The following is a 25,906-nucleotide window of genomic DNA, read 5'->3' as shown; positions in this document are numbered from 1 at the left end:
CCCATAGAATTGCCCTGGAATTGTGCCGCCAGTCATTAGTTCCCAGTGCCTCTATCAAGTAGAGCTACTGGAGTGATCCCCAAGGTGAACTTTCTATTACCCATCCACTCAAAGATTTCGCTTGAAGAGGGCTAGTGAGGTGCTCTGCTTGACATGTATGGGAAGTCTATTCCAGAGCATGGGTAGTCTCTGGGTTATGAACCTGTCCCTCCAGCATGTTCTGTTGATTGTGGTAATGAGGATGAGGTCTCTGGAACGTGTGGTGCAGAGGGATTGGGATTTCTTTAGCTGTAACAAATGAACACAAGAACGGTCTTTGGTGATGGAGGTCCAGTTTTTTGCATGATGGGCAAGTTTTCCACCTAGGGGCATGAGCAGTTGGGCAGAGGTGAGGAGTAGAGCTGAGAAGTCATTGTGAATTCTTTCTGTAAGGGGGTAGCTTAGCACTCCCTGTTTTTGAAGTGGAGGCACTCCATTGCTTAGATTTCTGCATACCTTGAAACTGTAGTCTGGGGGGGGGGTCTGTTTCCCCTGGGTCTAGTTTGAGATGGCCTTGAAGGGGATAGAAAGGACCAATGGTTCGAGGGGCAATGCCTACTGAATCTAGGAGGTTGCACTTGCAAGAAATCTTTGACTGTCTGCATAGATTTAGCTTTATCTTCCATCTTTTTAGAACCTCTTCTGCTTTGGTGCCAAACAGATTGTCCTTGTTCAAAGGAGCGTCTAGTCATTTTGATTTGACATGGTCTGGCAAGATCTGCTCCTTAAGTCAAGCATGCCTTCTCAGTACAGAAACAGTGACTGCTGCCCTGCAAGATGCTTCTAGGGCATCAAAGCCACATTGCAAAGTATGCTTGCTCACTTGGCTTGCAGAATGCATAAGCTCTTGTAATTCTTTATTTTCTGCACAGTCTGTAAAGGTAGCTAATTTTTCCTTAATAAGCTCCATAATATGTTGCTGGTACTTCAGCATGTAAAACTGCAATTCAATGCCCTAATGGCGAGAGTTGCAGAGGTGTATACTTTTTTACCCCATCTGTCTAAAGCTCTGGAATCCCTGTCCAAAGGGGTGGGATTCTTAGCTGTAGTTGCTTTTATACCTTTAGGCCCCTGGGAGATGACCTCTGGGTCAGCAGTAGGATTTTTGAAAAGAAATTTGTGAGAGTCAGAAACTCTGTAGTACCTGTCTGGTTTCCTAGGAGCAGGGGGGTAAAGTATCAGGAGTTAGTCTGGGTTCCATAAAGACATCATCCACAACATCCAGAACTGGAGGTATTGCTAAAGATCTATGTTGTGGCAAATCTAAAAATTCTCTGAGCCTCTTTTTGGACTGAGGATAGTCTTGGCATTCCCAGTGGAAATGCTTTCTTAATATATGTAGGGTTTCACCAAAAGAAAAATCCTCTGGAGGTGAAGCAGAGGGAATGGATTTCTCTGCATCTGAATCCTCATAAGCAGATAAAGGCATGTCTTCATATTCAGAAATCTCAGAGTCGTCAGACTCTTGGTCTGTTAAAGCTGCTGGGGACAGGTCTCTTTCTCTTAGCAGGGGAAGGCTGGCTTCCCCTAATCAGCATAATCAGGTCTTCTGCCATTTTAAGCATTTGATGTTGTGGCAAGGAAGCAGGTGCTTGAGTTTGGGTCGTAGTTTTTTAGGCGTAGCTCTTACTCTTGACCTTAGAAACTCGGTAGTTTTAGACAGAACTGACGATGCGAAAGAAGTTATTGGTTTGTGTCGAATATCGGTAGTGTGAAGAACTTCCTTGGAAGTCGGTGTCTGCACAGTGGCGCCGGACCCATCAAAGGTAGAGATATCCGCAGGTTCTGTAGTGAAAGAAGAGCCTCGTGGCATACCGGACTCCGAACGGGTCTCAGTAGTGGCCTGCGAATCCATCGAAGCAGACATCAGGGGCTGCGAAAGTACCTCACTGAATACCAGCGAACTGTCGACTAGCTTAACAGAAGCTTCGTCAGCAGTTTTGGACCTGTGCGGTCTGTCTCTGTCTTTATCCTTACATTTTTTTGATAGATCGGTAGTCAGATGGCTTACTGAAGCCATTTGAATACAGAGATCGAGAGCGAAAGTATTTAGCGACAATAAGGGCCCAACGACGAATAGTTCTGGCGTTGAACAAAGCACAAAACCGACAGCAAGGTACGTCGTGGTCTGGGCCTAAACAGTTGATGCAGTAAGAATGGAACTCTCGGTGTGGTTTTGCTTTCCACAGGTGAGACAATTGTTAACTTTTTCTGACATCGGTTAGAGCAAGAAAAAAGGATCCCTAATGGGGTACTTAGCTTTAGAAGACTTCAGGATGATTCAATTCAGAAATGAAAACTCAGGCAGCGGCCGACAGGCACTAGTGAGAACTGCTTCTGCTTCGGACTCCTCAGCAAGAAAGATTAATGTAATGGTGTCGGCTGCCTGTTTTTATACCTTTGACGAATTGACGTCAGTCCTGGAGCGACAGCAACCGACACAGAAATACTAAGTCTCTGGTATTCAGGCCAACTGGGGGCTACCTGCAGGTAAATAACCCAACTGTGATGACTGCAACAGTGAAACACGAAGAAAATGTGTAAGAGGTCATGAATACCAGTACAGGGCACAAAATAGGTTCATAGGTGTGTACAAGGCTAATGGCCCTGGGGCCTTTACAAGCCTAGCCCATAGAATTGCCCTGGAATTGTGCCGCCAGTCATTAGTTCCCAGTGCCTCTATCAAGTAGAGCTACTGGAGTGATCCCCAAGGTGAACTTTCTATTACCCATCCACTCAAAGATTTCGCTTGAAGAGGGCTAGTGAGGTGCTCTGCTTGACATGTATGGGAAGTCTATTCCAGAGCATGGGTAGTCTCTGGGTTATGAACCTGTCCCTCCAGCATGTTCTGTTGATTGTGGTAATGAGGATGAGGTCTCTGGAACGTGTGGTGCAGAGGGATTGGGATTTCTTTAGCTGTAACAAATGAACACAAGAACGGCAAGCAGAAAAAATTCTTGAGTTCTGTTTTAATACAAAAGAATGAAGCGCTTTTCGTTTGCTTCCAAAGCAAGCTTCTTTACATTACAAATGCATCATACAACAAAATGCATTTAAATACCAACAGGTGATACTTTTTACCTATCACCACGAACCTCCTCACCTTAGAAACTTTTAAAGATACACTCACACATTAAAACTGCTAATCACTACTATAAAGTTGCAATATGTGAAGCAGTGAACATCAAACAGTATAAACGTACATAAACCCTAAACCTATCTAAAAAATCTTATCATTTTCAAATTAGAATAAAAAATACATTCTACAGTTATATTTAAAATTGCTCAACACTTAAAAAGTATCATTCTTATGAATGAGACACACCTAAAGAACTATAAAACATTTTCATCTTTGCAAGCTTTTCAATTTCAAAATACAGCTGATAGAACAAGCTTCATTTCTACCAGGGTAATTATAAGCATTCACTCTAATTTGCCACAGCAATTCTAATTCTTCTAACTGTAAGGGTACAGGACCACCCCTAATGTCTATAGCTACCTGGTCTATAGCCATGAATTTAAATTTGTGGTCTTTGTGCAACTGTATGTATTTAGCTAGTGCATTGTCAGTTTTGCCTCTAGATATTGCGTACTGATGTTCGTAGACCCTATCACGGAGTCTAGCAGATGACCACCAGACCGGCTTCCTTTTTTTGGAGGAGAGCATCTTAGTTCTGTTGGGTATGGCTAGTTCCATGCATTTATGTACATGTTCATACAGTGCATTGGTGTATGATTTGGCAGTCATGCATCTATTTTCCATTGGCATGGGGGGACATGAAGTTAGCCAGCTCTGTTTTTAGGAGTCCAAAGTCAGCTTTGGAGAAGTTTTTCATGGTGGATACCTTTGCGGGGGGTGTGGGTGAGTTGTGGATTTCCATGGTGATTAGTTTGTGGTCGGATCTAACCATGGAAAAATTGACTACTGGTGTAGAGCGACAGTTGCCCATGTTAGTAATAACCAGGTCAAGGATGTTGCTTCCTCTAGTGGTGGTATGAATGAACTGGTCCAAGGCATTGGAATTGATGAATTCCAGGAAGCGTTGGGCCAGTGCATTGGTGCATGAGTAGTTTTCCCAGCTGATGGAGGGGTAGTTGAAGTCACTTAGTACGAGATTGTTGGGTTAGATCTTAATAGTTTCCAGGGTGCTTAGGAATGTCGTGTGAGAGTCTTGGGACATGGTTGGGGACCTATAGCAGGCTACGACCTGAATCGCCGTCTTACCCAATGTTAGTTGTACTTGGAGTATCTCAGATGCGTTATGCTAGGCTACTTGTCTGGAGGTGTGCATATCCTTTATGAATAAGGAGACACCACCACCTTTGGAGCTTCGGTCCATGTTCTGGGGCCGAAAGGTGTGGAATGAGTTATAGCCTGGTAGTGCAGGGGTGCTTTCTGCTGCTTTAAACCAGGTCACAGCACAAATGTCAATGTTCTCCATTTTGAGGAGTGCTTCAAGTGAGTGCATCTTGAGATTTAGACTTCTAGCATTGAGCAGCATGACCCTCAGATTGCATTTATTTATAGCTGCTACGGTGGTAATTTGGTCTTCGGAACACCACCTAAAAAAGCACTATAGGGGTGGCAAGAGCCTTAGTCAGTACCCAGAAACCCAGGGGTGACAGATGCCGGCCATCGCTGGCAAATCATTGAGGTCTGTCAATCATGTCATTCCCAAGCAGACAGATACTGCATCCCCTTAGAATGACACCAGAAACTTAGCCAATTGTTGAAGTCAATCATTTTTTGTTTGTACTGTGGTATCCTTCTAGGTGATGGTAGGATGCTGCTCAGGGCTAGGGTCATACATGCCAGGGCCACATGCACGTCAAGTAAAAGTATTAACCCTTAGGCTTACTTGATGCGTGAAGATTTGTGAGCGTCTCCTTGACTATGGATGTTGAGTCTTCCTCAAATCAATGGGAGCTTGGAAGATTAGACTCCCCAAGCTGAAGTCTACCCATCAAGTCTTCAGCTAGGGACTGCAGGGCTCAGTCTTTGTAAACTGATTGGCTGTTAACTATTATTGAATGTTCAAGTCAAAAAAGGTTGGTCTGACAACCGAGGATTTATCTGTCATGATGGATGATTAATATGAACTTTTCATGCTTCCCTCACTGATCCTCACTATCGAGAAGCCAAAGACGTTCTGTTGGACAGACTTCACAAGAGGCTGTTTTAACTAATGTCTGGTCTCCAGACTGCTTTCCTTACCTGAAATGATGTAGGATGCAATTTTCTTGCACCACCTGCTTCAGGTAACCAAGTTAGCAACAACTGTTACAGTTCTTCATGGCACATATCTCTTCTAGAAGTACAAATAGTCCTATTCTGGGTTCTGAGTGAAATCCAGTGACCAAGAACATTTATTTATTTATTTACTTATTTACTTATTTATTTATTTGACATTTGTTTACCGGGATGGTCTGACTGGGTCTACAAAACCCGTTTTCTGCAGAAGCCTCGGGAGAAAAGCTCCATATACAGTACAATACAAGTACAGTATAATCCAATACAATACAAATGACATTAGAAATACTATACAAAAATAAGCTGAAAGAATAAACTATGTTACAAGATGTTGCACTATATTACTACACATCTAGACAAATCTATAGAGTTAAAACATTATAGACAATAATAGTCACTCTCACTATACATGATGTAGATAGTGTCCAAAAAATAGTACATAGGTAGTGCAATGTCTGACATTGACTGTTATAGTACATGAAAAACAGAATGTTAGTTTCAGTCAGGAAAATAGCAGCCAGTAAGTTAGTGATGCAGACAGATAGCGGGAGAGTTAAGAAGAATAGAAGCAACACAGCCTGAGCAGTAGCTTAAGGATATGGTATAGAAACAGAAAAGGAGTTAGAATAGCCTTAGGATCTTACAGTCTGTGATGGATTGAAGTGTGACAGAAGAGGACAATGAGGCTAGTGTGGAAGAAGAGGAAGACCCGAGCATTAGGCAGGCTTTATGCATGAGCAGAGCCATGTATTTCTGAGATGATTTTTTAAAGAGGCTTTGAAATGGGTTAGGCCAGGCATACACCTGGTAGTGAATTCAAAAGTATAGAGACGGAGTATGACTACAGAGAGTGGCCTGGTTTTCTTGCAGGTTTTGAGATGGCCAAGAGATTTTTGTCTTCTGATTGCAGGGATTAATTTGGTGTGCAAGGGCAGGCGGTAGGCTTGAAAACAAGGTTCTGCAAGGTGGATAGCTGAATAAAGGCAAGTTGGTTGCGGAGTTCAAGCCAGTTTACTTCTAGGAATGGTTTACAGTGGTGTGTGTGATATTTAGAGTTTGTGGCAAACTTTGCAACTTTGTTATAGCACTGTTCCATCTTGCTTAGGGTAGAAGTTTGTAAGTTAGTTAGGATAGGGGCACCATAAAGAAGGGAGAGAAGTAAAAGTGTTTTTGCAAGAGTAGTTTTGGTTGCTGTAGTAAAGAAATGTTTGTTCCTATATAGGAATCCCAGTTTTTGATGAGTTCTCTTTATATTTTGCTGTATATGGGGGTCAAATGAAAGTTTATTGTCAATGATAATGCCTAGAGGTTTGGTTTCCTGCACTATTTCTATGAGAGTGTTGTCTGACGCAAGGATGTTGAAATGATCAGTGGCAGCGGAGGTGCTTTTGGGATGAAAGAGTACTAGTTTAGTCTTCTTTGGATTAAGAAAGAGTTGGGCATTTCTTTGCGAGGATTTGACTGCAGTAAAGAACTGTTGAGTTATTGAAAGTAGTTCTGGTAATGACTGAGCAGTACAGATTATGATGGAATCATCAGCATACTGAATGAAGGTCCCAGGGTGAGAGGCAGTGTGAAGGTTGTTTGTGAAAATGTTAAAGAGTAGGGGTCCTAGGATTGAGCCTTGAGGGACAACAGTAGGGTTGTGGAGAAAGGGTGACAGTTTATTGGACCATTTCATTGCTTGTTTACGATCCTTGAGGTAGCTCTGAAACCATTTTACTGTGTTATGTGAGATGCCTAAGTTAGATGGTATGTTCAAAAGTAAGTGGGTGAGACACTGTGTCAAAGGCCTTGGAGAGATCAAGGAATACTGAGGCTGTATAGCATTCTGCACCTCTGGCCTTGTTCACGGAAATTGTGAAAGATAATAGGGCTGTAGCTGTGCTGTGGCTAGGTCAGAAGCCATACTGGGTTTTGGTTAAAAGGTTGTTTTGCAATAGATATTGCATTACTTGCTGATGGATACCTCTCTCAAGAATTTTGGATATGGGTGACAAGATGGATATAGGACGGAAATTCGATGGATCAAAAGAGTTACCTCCTTTGTGGATGGGGGTGATGTGAGATTGTTTCCATATGGTAGGTACTTCTGATTCAGGCAAAGACCTATTTATAAGGATAATGACTGGGTAGCGACTGAGTTAGCAGCCAGTTTCAAGTAGTGTGGCGGAAGATTGTCAGCTGAGGTAGAGCAGGGATTTAGTTTTTGAAGCAGATTCTTAATGGTGTCAGTGGGTATGGGCTGAAATGAGAATGGGGTTTGTATGATGTCTTGTTGAGTAGGGGGTTAATAATGATAGGGATATAAGTAGTTGATGGTCTGGGGTTGGTGTCTAAATAGGTTGAAGGGTGGGGGGTCCAGCATTAGGGGTGTTAGTTAGTAGGTCCAAAATTGATTTTATGAAGTTGTTGTTAAAGTTTTTGGCTATTTGTGATGGAGGGGTATCAGGTAATATGGTGTGCTGTCCATTTCTTCCAGGGTTAAGTAGAGAAGATATGGAGTGCCAAAATTTACTGGGGTTGATTTTATGCTGGAATTGAAGCTGGGAATAATATTGCATCTTATCTCTGTTGATTAGTTTTGTCACTTTGTTATGTAGTGTTTTGAAATCAACATGATTTTGTTCACTTTTGTTTTGTTTCCAGGTTGACCAGGCTAGGTCCCTTTGCTTCATCAGGTGTTTACATTCCTTAGAGAGCCATGGTGCTGAGTTCTTTTTGATTCTTTTCATACTAATGGGAGCTAGTGTATTAAGTATGTGAAGGAAGGTGTTATTAAAGTACAGTACAGCATCATTAAGGGGTAGTTGTTTAAGGGGTGTCCAGTCTATTTTGTGTAGGAAATTGTTGAATTTATGCTGACAAAAATTAGTTGAGTTCCTAACTGATTTTATAGTGTGTACGCTTAGGTGTTGGGGGTTTGTTCTAAGGGAATAAGCTGGTATATGATCGCTAAGGGAGCTAGATAGTGTACCAGAAGAGGGGTAATTGGCAGGGTGGGATACTAGGATCCAGTCTAGGGTGGATTGGCAGGCAAGATCTTTCCTGTATCTTGTTGGAGTATTGATAAGCTGAGAAAAACCATACAGATTTATACTATTTGTGGGAGAGTTGGAAGCTATGGTTTGCCAATCTATATTTATGTCTCCTAAGATTATCATTTTGAGGTTTGTTGTTTGGGATGTCCAGGATAAAATATTTTCCAACATTGATACATTGTTAACTGGTGGGATATATATTACTATTATGCAAATTATTTTTGATATGTTGAGGTTCAAAAAGAGATTAGTACCTCAGCACTGGAAAATATGGTAATATTAATGGTGCAGGGTATGATGTTAAGTGTAGAGGGATATATAAGTGCTATCCCTCCCCCCCCTTTTTAGATCTCTCTTCTGGTAATTGCAAAATTTGGAGGTATTACTTCAGAGTCTTTTATATTGGGGTATAGCCATGCTTCGGTAAGGGCTAGTATGTCAGGTTTATTTTGATCAATCCAGGCATGCAGTGGGGCTATTTTATTACATATACTTCTAAGGTTCAGTGTAAGTATGTTTAAATCTTTGGGGTTACTCTTGTGGTTAGGATTAGAGGGTAGGGCAGGGTTAGGATGTATGTCTCCATATTTGAGCAGATAGGTAATGAGGAATGAGTACCATGTTTTTTATTCCTAGGTGATGGTACTGGTGTGAAGTGTGGTTTCATAGAGGGTGAGGAGGCCAATTTGTGGCTTGAATAATATGGGAGGGTATAGAGGAAAAGCTTTTAGGAGATATGTGAAAAACTGTGTTTATTGGGGAGAAGGTTGGGGGAAGTTATTATATATTGGTGTGTGGGGGTATGCGAGGATATAGCTGTAGTGAGGGTGAGAATTAAGAGTAAAGAGGCTAGGCAGGTTATATAAAATGCTGCTGACATTTAAGCATCAAGCATGGGAATTCTCCCAAGATGTACATTAAGATCAAAATTAAACTGCAAGTGAAAGAAAAGAACTAGGGAGGACAGGGTGGGAATGCCCTTCATGCCTGGTGTGTGATGTCATGATGTACTCCTGCAGTAGGCAGATATGGCCTACAGCATGATGGCTACTGTAATTTCATAGCCCTGTCAAGCTGGGAATATCAGAACAAGAAACCTGAGAAATTACCCCCACAACAGTCTCTTCAAGGTCAGATGTTAAAGTATTCCGGTCATGACAGTATGTGATGCATGAAGTGCCAAACAACATTTTTTTCACATAGCAAACATCTGATGCAGGTTTTATGAGAATAAAAATCCTACTTCACATATGACCATGCCATCAAGGATAAAAGCAAATGTTAACCCTAATAACATTAATATACGGAAAATGTGAAATGCATCAATAGACTTTAATGGGTGCACCTCCACTCATGCATAGAAATAAGTCTATTAAACTCCAGGGAAGCACTTCACAGTATTCCTACAGCAATGTCACCGAAGGATCTATTAAGCTTATTTGGGCCATGGTTTAATAAAAAGTTTACACAGCTTTTTGTTAAAAAAAAAAAAAAAAAAAAAAAAAAAGCTTAAATAAATGAGAAAGGAGATGAGTACAAATGCATAGCAGCACTTAACCCAACAGATGCCAGGATGCACCTCAAACATGACCAATACACTTGAAATTCACTTGAGTCATCCCTTTATTTATAGGCTGTGAATGTTAAATGAAGATTAATGGCAGAAAAATTAACATGTTCCCCTAAAATGGCAAATTACTGCATGAAACGTAAAACTACACAAGAGGATTTGGAGTACTAAACAAAATAAGAAAACTGCATGCATTTGAAAAGGCAGACCCAAGCATACACATGCTTAGGAGTAATACAAGGAGGAGAGGAGATCTCGACATGTACAAGTTGGCCCTATATACTACCCTTAACCAAGAAATATTCAGAACCCCCACTTTTGGTTCAGTCCTCTGCAAGCGCACTCATTTATCATGTGAGCCATAAACCACCTCATTAGATCAAAGCCAGTCAAGAAGAGATGAATCAAAGACTGTTTTAGCTATGTTCTTGCCAGGTGTTAACAGAACATAACCTATCAGTAAACAAATGGTCTGTGAACACTAGATAGAGAAGAAATAGCTTCGGTCATGGCCTGTCCATATACTGGCAGAAAGAGATGACTGACCATAAAGTTTAACAGCTTAGCAGCATCAGTAACAAATACCATACACTGTATTCAGCTACCCAAAAGAACAGAATAGAAACTACTTCTCAGCTTGTTTGCAGTCAGACACTTAGACATAGGAATCATACCTCTCAACTGTACAGATTTTCACAGAATGTCCAAATTTTTGCCTCATATTTTTTGCTCTTGTCCTCATAAAATTTTTGGTTATCTGACAAATCAGTGCAATGATCTGAGGACTGAAGTCACTAAATAATGACATACAATTGAGTTTCAGTCTTCAGATCCTTAAGAAAATGAATGTTAAAACAAACCATGTTACTCTAGCAGCTTTAAGTTTATAAGAGCAATATTTAAGATATGTCCCTATTTTGGGGCCTTTTCCCCCATTTTGTCAGGCTTTTTCCAGATTCCTTGTACTAAGAGGTTGAGAGGTATGCATAGGATGCAACCATGACAGACATATGAGGATATACTTTGTGCTTCTTTTGAATAAGGTTACTGAAGAGATGTGCCACTAAAACTGATGTCTGTAGACTGAAGGTCTGGCTGGCAATTACAGACAGGACAAAGATATAAAGTGTAGAGGGGATTGTATAAGTGTATCATCAGATATGGGCAAAAGAATTATAGAAAAAAAACTAAACTTCTGAAAAATTATTTTAAGAGAACATCCTTGGTAAAATATCATACAATAAACACATCTTTTTCTATACTGTGGCCTTTCTCACTTGTTGTAAATAGTTTTTGCAAGTTTTATTACCATGATATGATATAAAGTGTACAAGCATCTGAAGGTCAGGCAGTAAATTTCAGTGGAAAAGATTATGAGATGAAACAAGCTTTTTCTTGAAGACCAGAGTTTGATTCACTCTAATTTCATCTTCAGACTATGAAGAAGTGAACTATGAGCCAGATGCAGACCTAAAACTTCATCCTGCATCGTTCTTGAAAAGGGGAATTTGTGACTGGAGAAGGGTATTACACAGTTCATATTTTTTAATACCATGCCACTGTGAACATTCAATAGCAGGATTAAAGCTAAAGTTAAGAAATCAGTGAGTACAGTTAACATTAACAAATCTAATGTGAAAAAACAAGTCAACCTGCATCTTCAAGAATGCACATCCCTCCAGCTCTCTTCTTATATTGCTTGGTAACAGACATGAGGTACTGCTATATGTATCTAACAGGCAAGCCAGCCACGTATTACTTTCTCTAAAGGGGAGCAAATGGATGAAAGAAAGTAACCAAAGTCTGAGACAGAGAGAGTTACTGAAGGATTGTACACTGTTACACAAAAAGACATTAACTTATTTTATAGCATTTTATAAGCCTTTTTGTCATGTAGGACTAAACTGCACTTTTTCCACAACAGTCCCGAGTTCTACTAGACCTACCTGTGTTATGCCCAGTTGTCTCGTCCCTGTGGTTGGTGAAATTAATTGTTCCATCTATCTGAAACAGTTTCAGATCTTCTTCATCTAAAGCAATGTCTCCTAAGAAAGCAACTGTTAAAAAACAAAAAATAATGTCAAAATCTACATTACATGTAACAAGGAAACATCTTCATCTAAAGCAATGTCTCCTAAAAATGCAACTGTTAAACAACAAAAAATGTTTTCAAAAATTACAGTATGTCTAACAAAGAACTATGTCTGAAAATTAAGCATTTTTACATGTGTACAAGGCATGCACACTGGTAAATTGTTAATATGACATTGTTGATCCTAGCATGTATCCAACACTTAAAGGTGGGAATATTGTCTGTGCTGAGTTTTGCAACCAGGTTAAAGACAGACACTGTTGGTAATCAGAAGCTCCTGTACTGGAAATCAAACCAACTAGCTGTAGAAACACCAAACCAACTGTTGTACAGAAAAGGAAGACAACAGAAACAGTCACGTGCAAAACCACTGCTGTAAATTTATTAGTTTATACATATGGTAAAGCATGCACAAAGTAACACTACAGAACGTATCTGCTACTCTTATCTTAAATGGGCAAAATGTCCTTCTGAAGTCATTACCAATGTTACATGACAAGTAATTATGTAAAGTCTGATACACACATACTCTGTGCAACATTATTGATATGACTAGTGACAATGATATCCAGATACACCTTGTCACCTATGTGTTGGAAAGTAGCAAGTACTCCATTTTGTCCAGTGGCATTATCCATCCCATGCAATAGAATGCTGCCTTACTAAGGTTAGAAAAGCATTCAGGAAATTTACTGAATATGCATCCTTATATGCCATATAGTGAAAGATTACAGCCTTGCTTTTATGAAAGCTGAGTATACTGCATCTATAAACAAACAGAACCCCTCCCCAGCTCCTCATCCATGCATTTCCAGTAATCTGCATTATCAAGTGGTAAACACTTAATGTTATTTAGTTCTTTCACTCCACCCTCGCCTGTAACAACAGAGCCTGTGGAAGCACATTACAAAGGACTAAAAACAATTTCTCTCGCACCACATGATGTGACCAGCTACTGCACAAAATAATATATGATGTGTATAGATTTGTCCTGCCTTTCAGCTTAGTGTCTTCCCATGCAGATGAGGGTGTAGGTGAACAGCTGTGTTGCATTTGATTTATGTAGCTCAAGATGCTGTATGTCTCCAACGGCACAATTCTGGCAGTTATGGATTCAGGTGATGGCACAGTGTCAGGATTACTAGTTTGTGCCAAGCAACTTGGTACTCACAGATGAGAAAATACTGCTGCAGGTGGCTGCTCATTTCCATTGGCAGGATGTTTCTGGGGTGTGACTGAAAGGGGGTCAAGTCTTTACAAGATGGTGACATGGCATACTAAATTTAGAGAGCCATCTTTCTATCATGGCACTGGAGAAGATAGCTAGCAAGCTCTGTTGATTAGCTTGAGTGGTCATCAGAAGAGAGAGATACATCAGCAGTATTACAGTAAGTAAAATGCAGAATGACAGCCATTATGCACACACTATTCACGTTTCAGAAGTGGGGAGTACAGCAGAGCCCTGAATGAACACAGATAAAAGTCATGTGTGATGCTCTGAGACAGTAGTCCTGCACAGACAAAAGATAATGGCAATTTTGACAGAGTAAGGACTGAAGAGTAAGAAGCAGTACAACAAGTACTACAGTAATGAGAGGCATGTGGTGTACAAAGAGTCACGTGTCTGTCCATTTACACTTAAAGTATAACACAGAGTGAAATGAACAGCACTCAGTGTGCAGTGCATGTCAGCAGTGTACTAGGAGACAGTTGATATGGAAGATGTGGGATGAACCCCAGGCAGGCTGCACAGCAGGGTGTGACTGTAATTAAAAGATGGAGCTCAATCAGGAGATCAGTAAGAAGAAGGCTGCAAAAAGCACACAGCATAGCACAGTGCATGTCCTATATTTACATAGTGCAGTTCATGTTGTAGACATAACATAAGTATGTTTAAAAGCATGCAATAAAGTAGATTGTGCAACCATCTCTGGAATAATGCATGTGGTGCCACATGGAGAAACTACAGCACAACAAAGAAAACAGCATAGCAGTTAACCTGTCCTCCTTTTTAACTGTAAACATGATGCCTGGGAATTTACATAGACTCACTGACAGGGTTATAGAATACTGCATGATGGGTGATCTACATGCACTGAATGCCACTGACATGTTGATGACATGTCTATGTAAGACAGACCGGACAAGGGAAAAACATACATTTTGTGACTTAATCCCCACACAGAGACATCTGACGTGTGTGTTTGTGCTTGTGTGATTGACACAAATAAGGATCACTGGCTCTAGGCCAGTACACAGGATTGGACAGTGTTCAGTGAATTTCTGAACTGCATTTGCCTCATTGCTAGTTTCAGCACACTAGTTCTCAACTGCATGTTACCTGGGCTTTGTAATCTGCAATGAATATCACATTCCTTGTAAACAAAAAGAAAAAACTGCAATGCTAAAGGGAGCCAGTGAAGCAGTAACAGACTCTTTAGTGTAGCAGTTTTTTTGTTTACAAGTCATTGTTTGAAACATTTATGACTGAGTTTGTTCTAATATCACATTCCTGACATATTAAACCTCCTTAATGAGCTGTATTAACAGCAGTATACCCCAGTCAGGTATGTTGGTAAATCTGTGTAGCTGCAGTACAGGAACCTGTATCTGGCATGGAGCAACCCTATGTACAATGTACTGTATTTGCAGTAGTATGTGTGTGCGCGTGGTTGTATTTGTTGTGTGTGAGAGAGAGTGAAGGCGATGCACAGTCTGGCTCCTGTACAAAATGTCACCACAGCAATAGTGAAGGTTTCATTAGATGTCCTCAAAAGAGGCAGTAGTAGGGCAGGTTCCCTGTATGCATACTTTTGTAACTGTGTTTTAACTCCATTAGATATGAAAGTTTTGGTACACAGTAGAGATGTCTCTGAAATGGGTATGGGCTGTTATTTATGCTATACAGCCAATCCGCATATGTAAAGAGCAAAAGCCTCCTGCCTAGGCTTTAGGAAATATTCTGCAGCACTGCTGTTCTGTGTGTTTGAGCTGCATGCTAGTATCTTCCAAGCTCTTTTTTGCCTACCAACCTTATACAGTGTATTATTACTATAAAACCTGTACCATAGATGTATATATATGTATATATATATATATATATATATATATATATATATATATATATATATATATATATATATATATACAGGCTCTCCTAGCATCCTACATGCCAGGTAACCTCAGTCTGCAGCTGACCACCACATTGCAGATCCAGTACTACTTGTTCAATGAAACTCATACCAAAACAGTGTTCTGCAGACTCCAGTGATACAACCTAAAATCTGGAACAGTAGTTGCCTAGCTGGCAAAATACAATAATGATCAAGGTGAATCAGGATATTCTAGCAACAAATATCTGATCAACTGGTGTTTTCTGGGCACTACCAAAAGCACACACTGTCTTGGGGGTCTCACTGCAAACAATTCCTCCTTATTCTCACAATGCAGCAATATTTGGACTTGATTATTCTAATAACAGGGGTACAAAGAATTTTACCCCCAAAAAAACACAATTAGCCTTTTGTCACATCATATGCATTTTTAGCATACATATTTCAAAGTAATATTCACTTTATGTTTTGTTCACATACTGGGTAGACCAGATCCAAACTCACACAAGTAGATCTCGAAACCCTCACTTTTTAAAATAAATATCTGCAGAAATTTCAAAGAATAATATAGGTTAATATTTTTTAAATCATGAACTACTAACCAAGTTAAAAGAAAATGTTGATATAATATGTGACAAAACCACAAAACTATCATCTAATTGTCAACTTGTCTTGCTATGAAAAATTTTTATTACAAGGAAATCTCTGGAAATGAATGCCAGAAATGCAGAGAATTAAAGACTATTACTAGTTATAGAATACAGACACAGTTTTATCAAGAGCTTTATAATCCTGTTTAAGCATATACATCCTCACCAATATAACAGAAATTGTAAAAATGTCAGGCTCCTACAGAAATTTCGAGGGCTGTAACTAACATGCCTCGCAACTTCCAAACACAAGAAATCTCCACAAAAAAACAAAATAACGGGAATAAAAAGGCCAAAAATCAAGGATAACTTTTAAATATTACTCTTATATACTTAGAAAGTTGCTAGAATGATGTATTTTGCATTAGTATGCATTTTCTGATGGATATGAAGTCTGAAACTCAGGTGTATGTCAGTATTTATTGACTTCAGTTCTCAGTGATTTGCCAAAAAACTACAAATTTTATGAGGAACACACCACAAATATGAGCAAACACCTGGACATTCTGCAAAAATCTGGACAGTTGAGAGGTATGCCATGGAATAGTGAGACTGTAAAGGTGTATTTTAGGAATATGTACCATATCCAAGTTTAAAATATTGCAGAGTATTCCCCATCCTCCAAGGTAAAATAATCTCAGAGTTTGTATATATTAGCACCAGGAGTAAGAAATGTAATCCCATGCCTCAAGTGGAAGGTTGGGGGTGAATTCCACCAGAACAAAAATCTGTGCTATTGTTACAACAATGCTTGAAATTCAATATTTTGTTTTCAAAGCAGACTTTAACAAAGTTGTAGGACTTGTACTTCTGAACAGAAGCCAAAACACTGAATAGTTTACAAAAAAATGCTTTATTCATCAAAAGCAAAAGTAGCACATTGTTGAGTTTGGACCGTAGTGGGCCAACACAATCACATTTGTTGGCAACATGAACAAATGAATGATAACTGCAGATCATATTTAAATGTGACTTTCACATATGATTGTTTTACTTAGATATCTTGCAAATCTATTGGTTTCCTACTCTGTTAATGACTTATTCATTGATTAATAAACATATTCTATATGACTGCAAGTTGTTATGACTAACAACAAAAGCCAAAACAAATGATTTTCTTCCTGCCACCTGATATTTCTGGTCACATTTCTTACTAACTTGCTTATATCACTGTTACCTAAAGTATTGTTACTGGCTTGTATGCCTGAAAGATGTATATATGAATTTCACTAGTACATTCTGTAATCTATTCTGCATTTCCAAGGCAGATATGATAGCAATAACCCATGCCTGGGTGTGGGTAATGCTGGATTTACCCACGGTTGGCGTGGTTTGGTCCCGAGGGCGGCCCGAGGACCAAACAAAGCCAACCATGGGTAAATCCAGCATTACCCACACCCAGAAGTGGGTTATTGCTATTATACAATGACATTATTTAAGAAAATAAATAATTACTTTTCTTAAATAATGGCATTGTATAATGCCTCTTTACTGCCCTTCCTCAGCTGTCTGGTATTCTGCGGCAGTTCTGATGTACTACGCATGCCTACGCAGTACATCAGAGCTGTGGGCAAAAGCAACGAAGAACGCAAGATCTCCGTTGCTTTATTTAAGCTATGTTAAATGGGTTTAACATAGCGAGACAGCTTTAAAATAAGCAACGGAGATCTCCGTTGCTTATTGTAAAGCTGTCTCGCTATGTTAAACCCATTTAACATAGCGAAACAGTAAAAAGCAACGGAGATCTTGCGATCTCCATTGCTTTTTTTTTTAAAACTGGCTCGCTATGTTAAATGGGTTTAACATAGCGAGACAGCTTTAAAATAAGCAACGGATATCTCCGTTGCTTATTTTAAAGCTGTCTCGCTATGCTAAACCCATTTAATATAGCGAGACATCTTTAAAAAAAAAAAGCAACGGAGATCGCAAGATCTCCGCTTTTACATTGTGTCGCTATGTTAAAGGAGTTTAACATAGCGAGACAGCTTTAAAAAAAGCAATGGAGATCTCCATTGCTTTTTTTAAACCTGTGTCGCTATGTTAAACTCTTTTAACATAGCGAGACAGTGTTTTATACTAACGGAAAAAGTCCGGTCGACCGGACCTTTTTCCGTTAGTATATTGAGGGATTTACAATGGGCACGCTGGTTGGGCCGGCCAATCAGCACGCACGTTTTAGGGGAGGAATTGTATAATAAGTACAGTTACTTTGCCTCTTCAATAAAAAAATACAGAGTTGCTATCTAACTTTCTTTTCAGAGATGGATCCTGATTTGGGCAAAGATGTTGTGAAAGACAAACTATGGTAAATGTGCTGATACCATGGGAGAAAACATTTTCTAACTTTTCCTTTTAACACTGCAAATAATGTACTGCTTCATCCAAAACTCATTGATGTAGATTAAACAAGAAAACTAAAATTCAGTATTGCTGTTTTCTTTCTGATAAAATTAAAGCGTGTTATTGATTTTGGCTAGGATTAATGTTTGTCCTGCAAAACCTCACAGTCCATTAAGAAATGCCTCACTGTGAACACATGAAAACATAGGAGCCTCAATCATGTTCCTGTCCCAGGTTTCACTCTAGATCCCTTCAAGCTAAATGTCTTGTGACAAGATGGCTATCTTGTTTCAAGGTATTAGCCTGGTTCACACATTCAGTCCTCCATGGCACAGAAAAGGTTGGGGTGTAGACAATCACACAGGCAGACATTGCAGATGCCTGTACTCCAACTCGGAGGGTGTTTTTATTATGACTAGTTTAACTACTCCCATGGCGGTGATGTCAGCATTTGTGTCAACATGAGGATTGCCTATACTGTTCTATATATGAGTAAATGTTCCTCCACATGTTCTGAGAGTATTTACTATACCTTCATAGCCGGCCTTAGGCATAGGCCAACTAGGAGGCCACATAGGGTGTCACTGTAGCAGGGGTAGTTTTTCAGTAATCTGGATGGTGTAGGTAGACCATGATGGGAGGCGCTGAGTGGTGTTAGGGGGTGCTGTGGAGATCTTTTGCCTAGGGCACCAGATGACCAAAGGCCAGCCCTGCATACCTCTCAACTGTCCCTGATTTTGAATCAAATTTTAGCTCAGTACCCCTTAATCCCAAGTAAAAATTGTGACTTTTGGAGAAAAGGTGGTGAATTACATGTAATGACAATAATTAGAGTTATAGACTTCTTTTACTTCAGAAGATGGATATTAATTCACTTTCTCTTATTTTGTCAAAGTCTCAAGTTAACAGTACTAATTTTATAAAAAAGTGTTCCTGATCTTCCCTGAATCTTTTGAGATTTGTCCGTGATTCTTTGAGAGCTATTGTCATTACTGACCAGAACTGTCTTTATTACAGCACAGTGCTGGCTTTTTTTTTTTTTTTAATTTGAAGGCAATGTAAGCATTAATTCCAATCAAATGAAATGAAACACAAAACACTTGCAAATACTCCATTCTCTTTAAAAGTGGCTTATTCTCTCAGCCGTTCTAAAAGTGCAGCTTGTTTCATTCACTACGACTCTGGTATACACACACTAGTCTCTAACTCAAATTATAGTATCTCTGATTCAAGACAATGAATTAATTTAATCTATAATCCACAACCAATACAGGACACAACTTCAGTTCTCTTGCTCTCTCTTTCTCTCCCAATACACAGAGTTCTTCGTGTTCAAAGTCAGCAAACCTTGTATGTCCAAAATGCCTATCTCTTGTCATGACTTCACTACTCTGTCCAAAAGCTCATTCCCTAAGGGATTTTGGCCAGGTAAACTGGGTCAGCCATTACCAATCGGCTCTTTGCATGACAGTTTCACTCCATTAGCCTGCTGTTAGGTAGGACTAATGCCTACATCTTACTGCCTTAGTCACCTGGCCACACTCACCCCACACTGCAATCTCCAGTTCTCAAAGATAAAGCCTTTTAGTATAATGCAATTAAAAAATACACAAAATATAAAGTGTACATTTTAGCCAAAATAAAAATGGCAGTGGTCAATGAAGATGCATGATGCCCAAATAAAAATGATTGTAGTTAGCATAACAGTGATGATAATGCAATTAACAAAGCTTCATATATTATAAGCTCAAGATTTAATTTTAGTAACCTAGGACATGCAAGGAGTTTTTTTTTTTTTTTTAGAGAAATTAAGAAAAAGAAATCATATACTACTTAGGACTGAAATTGAAAACGAGAACAACTCATTTACTCCAATGGAGGCAGAGGAAGTTTGGACTGCAACTTCCAATGGGCGGAGCCTAAGCCTTTTGACAGAATCAAATTATGTCCTCACATTTCAAACAAATGTTCATATCTCTGGAAGCATAGGAGTTATGACAGAAGTATAAACAGCAAACTCTTCAGTACAAACTGTTTTTATAGTGGTAGTACTCTTTAGGTTCTAGATCTTAAACCAAATTTTATAAGTCACAGTAAACACAGTAAATATTATGTTTGTAATATTTTGTAGACAACTTACAATATCTAAGCAACCACTCAAGTTACACACACACACTGGTAGCAGCATTTTATTCATCTAGCTGAGAGCTTTCATATGAGGCTAAGGAGTTCTGTCTGTGTTACGAAAAAAATCACTGCTCCAAAAAAAAAAGAAAGAAAGGAAAATAAATGTAGAGACCACCACACCCCCCTACTTAAATATACCAACTCAAGATTGCACCACAGTGGAGGAAACGGCAAAGTCCCGAGAACGGCCCAGCGATTTTTTTTCCGTACGGAAAAAAAAAAATCGCTGTTCCATAACTTCGCTGTTTTGTGGTTTCAGCTTTTGTGTGTCAATGAAAGAGTGTTCGCTCTTTTGTCGTTTCATTCATTTACTATAGATCCTGGTTTCGGAATTACTGATGCAAATATGAACAACCCATATTTGACACCTAGAGGCATCAGTTGGAGGTTACTGCAGATCCACCTGGAGGTGTCACTCAGATGTAATGAGTTAATTAAACAGACATTTAAGTAACATGTAAAGCAGTACTGGACATTTCTAAAATGTTTGATAACAGAGGTTTATGGACTGGGGGATGGAATTGTAATGCTAATTTTAAAATAGAGAACGGAAAAATTATTCATATTCCTAATATTATAAATATGAAAGAACAAAACGGTGTTGTGAAATACTGGGGTCAACCTAAAACTTGCTTCCGTTGTGGAAAAACAGATCATTTGATTGTTGAATGTACAAACGAAAATGTCTTTTTGTGTGTGTTTATACAGCATGATAAAAAAACATATGAGTTAAAACATTATAAAAGTAATAAGCCTGGATACATGTGGAAGGATTGTATGGAAGAGAGGGATGAGTTAAATGAGAATGTTATGTCACAAAAGCAAGAACAAACTCAAGAGATTATGGAAACTGCAACTCACAAAACAGGGACAATAAAATGTGGAAGAGAATGTAGCTAAAATAGTTAAAAATAAAAAGAAGGTTAGAAGTTCATTTCATGAAGAACGAGTTAAATTTAGCAGAAGGGTTGGAAATCAATGATGAGGAAGATGTGAGTTGGAATATAGTTAAAAATAAAAAAATCTACTGGCAAAAGTGTAAGGGAAAGGAAAAGAAAATTCATTGAATTAACGAAAAAAGGGTTAAGGCTTTATTTTTTCTTTCTACATAGGATTTCTTAGAATTAGAAAAGTGTTAATTTTAGGATACCAGCATTAAATGTTAATACTTTAAAAAGCATTGTTAGAAGACTATATTATATATAAGTAGTAGGGGTGTGGGGGTTAAGGGGGGCTTGCACCTCTGTAAAAATGTGTTTTACTTTGCTGGACATACCTCCGCTACTTATATATACAAACTGCAAGATCGCAGTACAGTAGGGAAAAGGATATATTTCCTTATCCCCACTGCACTATGCTTCGGTTAACTGATTTCCGCGAAAGTGCACTTTCGGTTAAGTGCACTTTTGTTAAAGTGCGTCTCACCTATCTGTTCTTCGGAGAAGTGTGTTTTCAAAAAACAGAAGTATACCCATTGTACATACTAACAAAAATTTTTGTTAAATAAAGGACCACTACTCTTTAACAAGAGCAGTGGGATCTTTTACAACCATCTGATCTACTACCAGTTCAAGCAACATCAGATTAGCATCCCAGCTGAAGGGTGACACACACAGGAGTGCAGCACCCTCCCTGTGCTGCACTGCAGTGTCAGCAGTCCATCTACCTGGTATGGGAATAGAACCCACAGCCTTCTTCCCACAAGGCAAGTATGTTACCTGTTGCACTACTAACACTCCGGATGCCTTTATTTGTTCAATATACACATATAACCTATCTCAGTACTACAGCAACCACAGACGATAGAAAGGCTAAGGAAGAAACAGATGTTCACTAGTAATTCACAAACCATGCAATCCCAATTAAAAATTTGTACATTTTGTAGCAGGAGTTAAGAAGCAAAAATTACCAATGCCAAGCTAGAAAATATGCTACCTGATTTCACTGCAGCAAGATCCCATACACAGAGTCATTGCAGCTCATAGAACAAATTAAAGTTATTCTTCATGCAGAGCATTTCATATATTTATTTATTTATTTATTTATTTATTTGCAGTTGTTTAACCAGGATAGTCCATTGGGCCAGAAGAACCCGTTTTCAATGGAGTCCTGGGGAGAAAAGCTCCACATACAGATTTACACACAGGTTAATTAAACAAACATAGATTACATAGGTTACATATGAAGCAAGACTAAATTGATATACACACATAAAATGTATGAAGACTACATAGGTAAAAAAATTGTTTCAATCAAAAGTTAAAACTTTTTTTTTTTTTTTTTACTTTTATTGCTGGATATTAGTAGGGAGTTATATAGTGAAGAAGTAAGTGTAAGTCATGAGGGATGGGAGCAGGAGCATTCCCATGTGGAAGTTAGATAAGAGTGGAGTGATTTTTTAAAGGATGGGAGGCTAGAAGTGGTACGAATGGGGGGGGGGAGGGAGTTCCATAGGCGTGCCAGAGAGTGAGATAGGAGGTATTGTCCTGGGGGGTGGAGTGGTCTGTGCACTTCTATAAGGTTTTGATTGTTAGATCTGAGAAGCCTTTGTGTGTGATGCATTTTAAAGGTAGTGGAGAGAGAGGGACAGAGGGAAGGTTGGAAAATGAGTTTATGAGCATAGGTGAGCTGGGTGTAGGAGAGGTAGTTAGGAAGTTCAAGCCAGTTTAGTTTGTGAAGAGATTCACAGTGATGGGTTGAGGATTTGTTGCTAGTAGCGAATCTGGCTATTTTATTGTAACAAGAGGACAATTTGGTTTTGAGTGATGACTGTAGGTTTGTTAGAAGAGGGGCTCCATAGAGAAGGGAGGGTAGGAGAAAGGAAGTAGAAAGAGTAAGTTTAGTAGTAGAGGTGAGGAACCGATTGTGTCGATAGAGCATGCCAAGTTTTTGGTGGGTTTTTTTTATGTTTAGTAGTAGGTGGGAGTTGAATTTGAGCCTGTCATCTATTTGAACTCCTAGTAGTTTGGTTTCAGTTACCAGCTCAAGAGGTGTTGTATTTTGGCTGGTAATGGAGAATATGTTTCGGTCGAAAGTCTTGGTTGTAGAAGAGGTAAAGATCATAAGTTTAGTTTTAGCAGCATTGAGTGCTAGATGATTGTCTTTCATCCATAGTTCTGTGGTAGAGAAAGCATCCTGAGTTTGTTTTAAGAGGATTGGTATAGATGGGGCAGCACAGATGATTGTGGAATCATCTGCATATTGGATAATGTTAGCATGAGGGATAGAGTGGTAGAAGTCATTAATGAAAATGTTGAAAAGTAGGGGGCCCAATATTGAACCTTGTGGGACACCAGTGGGGGTAGCAAGAAAAGAGGAGGTGGCCTTTTTCCATATGACAGCTTGTTGCCTGCTTGAGAGATAGCTGGTGAACCATTTGAGGGAAGAGGGGGAGAGGTTTAGGTTAGTTAATTTAGTAAGGAGTAGGTTATGAGAGATAGTGTCGAAGGCCTTAGAGAGATCGAGAAGGATGGTAGATACAGTGAGGCCAGAATCTCTAGCTTTATTCACAGTTTCAAGGAAGGAAAGGAGGGCAGTCATAGTGCTATGATGCGGTCTGAAGCCATGCTGGGTGGGGGTTAATAGGTTGTTGTCTAAGAGATAGGGGAGGAGTTGAAGGTGGATACATTTCTCTAGGATCTTTGAAATGGGAGAGAGAATAGCGATGGGACGGAAATTGGAAATGTTAGTATTATTTCCACCTTTGTGCAGGGGAATGATGTAGGCTTTTTTCCAGATTTCAGGAACAAGACCTTCCTGGATAGAGCGGTTGATTAGGATGCTGATAGGGAGGGCAATGGCATCAGCAGCTATGCTGAGGAAGAATGGGGGAATGTTATCGGGGGCATTGGTGCATGGTTTTAGTTTCTGTAGGAGTTTTCTTATAGTAGATGTGGGTATAGGTTTAATGAAAAATGGAGGGGGTTGTGTGTGAGAAGAATGTGAGAAAGGATTAGGGAAGGGGGCTGAGAGAGGAGAAGTCGATTTAGGAGGCAGATTGTTATTTGAAAAGGAAGAGGTCAGTTTGGAAATAGAGTCAATGAAAAAAGTATTGAATTGAGTAGCAAGATCAGAGTCTTGTACATTTGGGGAGGGGTTAGGGTTTTCTGTGGTACCAGGTTTTAAGAGGGTAGCTATACCTCTCCAGAATTTTTGTGGGTTGGTACTATGGTTGTCTTGAAGTTGGACAAAGTAGGTGCGACGGTCTGCTGAGATAAGCTTTTTCACTGAGTTGCGAAGAGTCTTGTATGCATTAAGGTTAGATGTAGATTTGTTCTTCTGGAATTGTGTCCAGGCTTTATCTCTAAGTCGCATGGTGGCAAGAGTACTTTTAGAAATCCAGGGTGTGGTTCTCTTTTTTATTCTCTTGGTTATTAATGGAGCATGAGTATCTAGGAGATGTAGGAAGGTTGTATTAAAGTGAGTTATTGCATTTGCTAGTGGTAGGGTTTTTAGGGGATACCAGTTAAGTGATTTAAGTGTGGCAGAGAAAGACTCAGGGTTAAAGTTTTTATGACATCGGGTGGTTAAGTAAGTGTGAGAAGCTAGTAAGGGAGAGGGGGAACGTCTTGTAAAGATGGGAAGGTGGTCACTGAGGGAATCAGGGAGGATTCCACTGTCGGGGTAGTTGTGGGGGTGGGATACTAAAATCCAGTCTAAAATGCTTCCACTAGTGAAGTCTTTTGTTGGTCTAGTTATGGAGTTGATGAGTTGGGAATAGTTGTATAGGTTGATGTTGAGGGGGTGAGTAGGGGACTGAATGGAAGACCAATTGATATTGGTGTCTCCCATGATTATAGTTTCGTTACAGATGTTAGTTGATAGCCAGGAGAGGAATTCTTGAGTATTGGGACATTGTCTCCAGGGGAATATAGAGGAGGCTATATATATAGATTTATGTTTATTTATCTGAAGGTGAGCTAGTATTACTTCTGTATTAGAGAACCTTGGTATGGTTTTATTGTAAGGTGTTATAGATAGGGAGGAGGAGTAGATTAGGGCCACACCACCACCCTTTTTTTTTGTTCTGTCTGCTCTCATAATAGAGTAATTGGGTGGTAATATCTCTTCATTTTTTATATTTGGTTTTAGCCAGGTTTCAGATATGGCTAGGATGTCTGGTTTGTTATGGAGTAGCCAGGCATGGAGATTTGGAATTTTGTTAGCTAAACTTTGTGCGTTAAGCGCTGCAAGTAGGATGGATTTATTGGTGGAGGAGGAGGTGTGTGGGCCTGGGTTAGGGTGTATATCACCGGATAAAAGTGTTGAATTTAGAAGTCGAGTTAAGTAGAGGAGGAATTTGGGTTGTTTGGATTGAGAGGTGTAAGTAGATAGAATAGTAGGAGGTATGGAGGGTAGAGTAGTTGATGAGGTTTTCAGAGGGGAGAGTAGTTTAAAATGAAGACATAGTTTATTGCTGAAGGGATACAGTTCAGGAGATAGAACTGAAACACTTGAATGGTGAAGAATAGAGGGGGCAAGTTGTTTGTGAGAGGGGTGAGTATGTGATAGGATGAGGTTGGGTAAGATAATAGATATAGGTAAGGTTTAGGAGGAGAAGTAGTTGAATTGGGAAGGATGAGTATTTACCAGGCATGTTGAGGTAGAGATGAGCAGTATAGAG

General features: G+C 39.5%; 1 protein-coding gene across 1 annotated transcript in view; it reads right to left on the bottom strand.

Annotated features, from left to right (window-relative positions):
* Positions 1-25,906, bottom strand: part of TLL2 (tolloid like 2) — a 2,712,623-nt gene that overhangs the window by 1,992,102 nt on the left and 694,615 nt on the right. Inside the window, exon 2 of the mRNA XM_044056577.1 lies at positions 11,848-11,958. Coding sequence (XP_043912512.1) covers positions 11,848-11,958 — 111 coding nt within the window. The remainder of the gene's footprint in view (positions 1-11,847; positions 11,959-25,906) is intronic.

This window comes from Protopterus annectens, chromosome 14.part0 (assembly GCF_019279795.1).
Source record: "Protopterus annectens isolate FY-2018-M chromosome 14.part0, PAN1.0, whole genome shotgun sequence".
Taxonomy (NCBI): domain Eukaryota; kingdom Metazoa; phylum Chordata; order Ceratodontiformes; family Protopteridae; genus Protopterus; species Protopterus annectens.
This window is presented reverse-complemented; position numbering and strand designations above follow the sequence as displayed.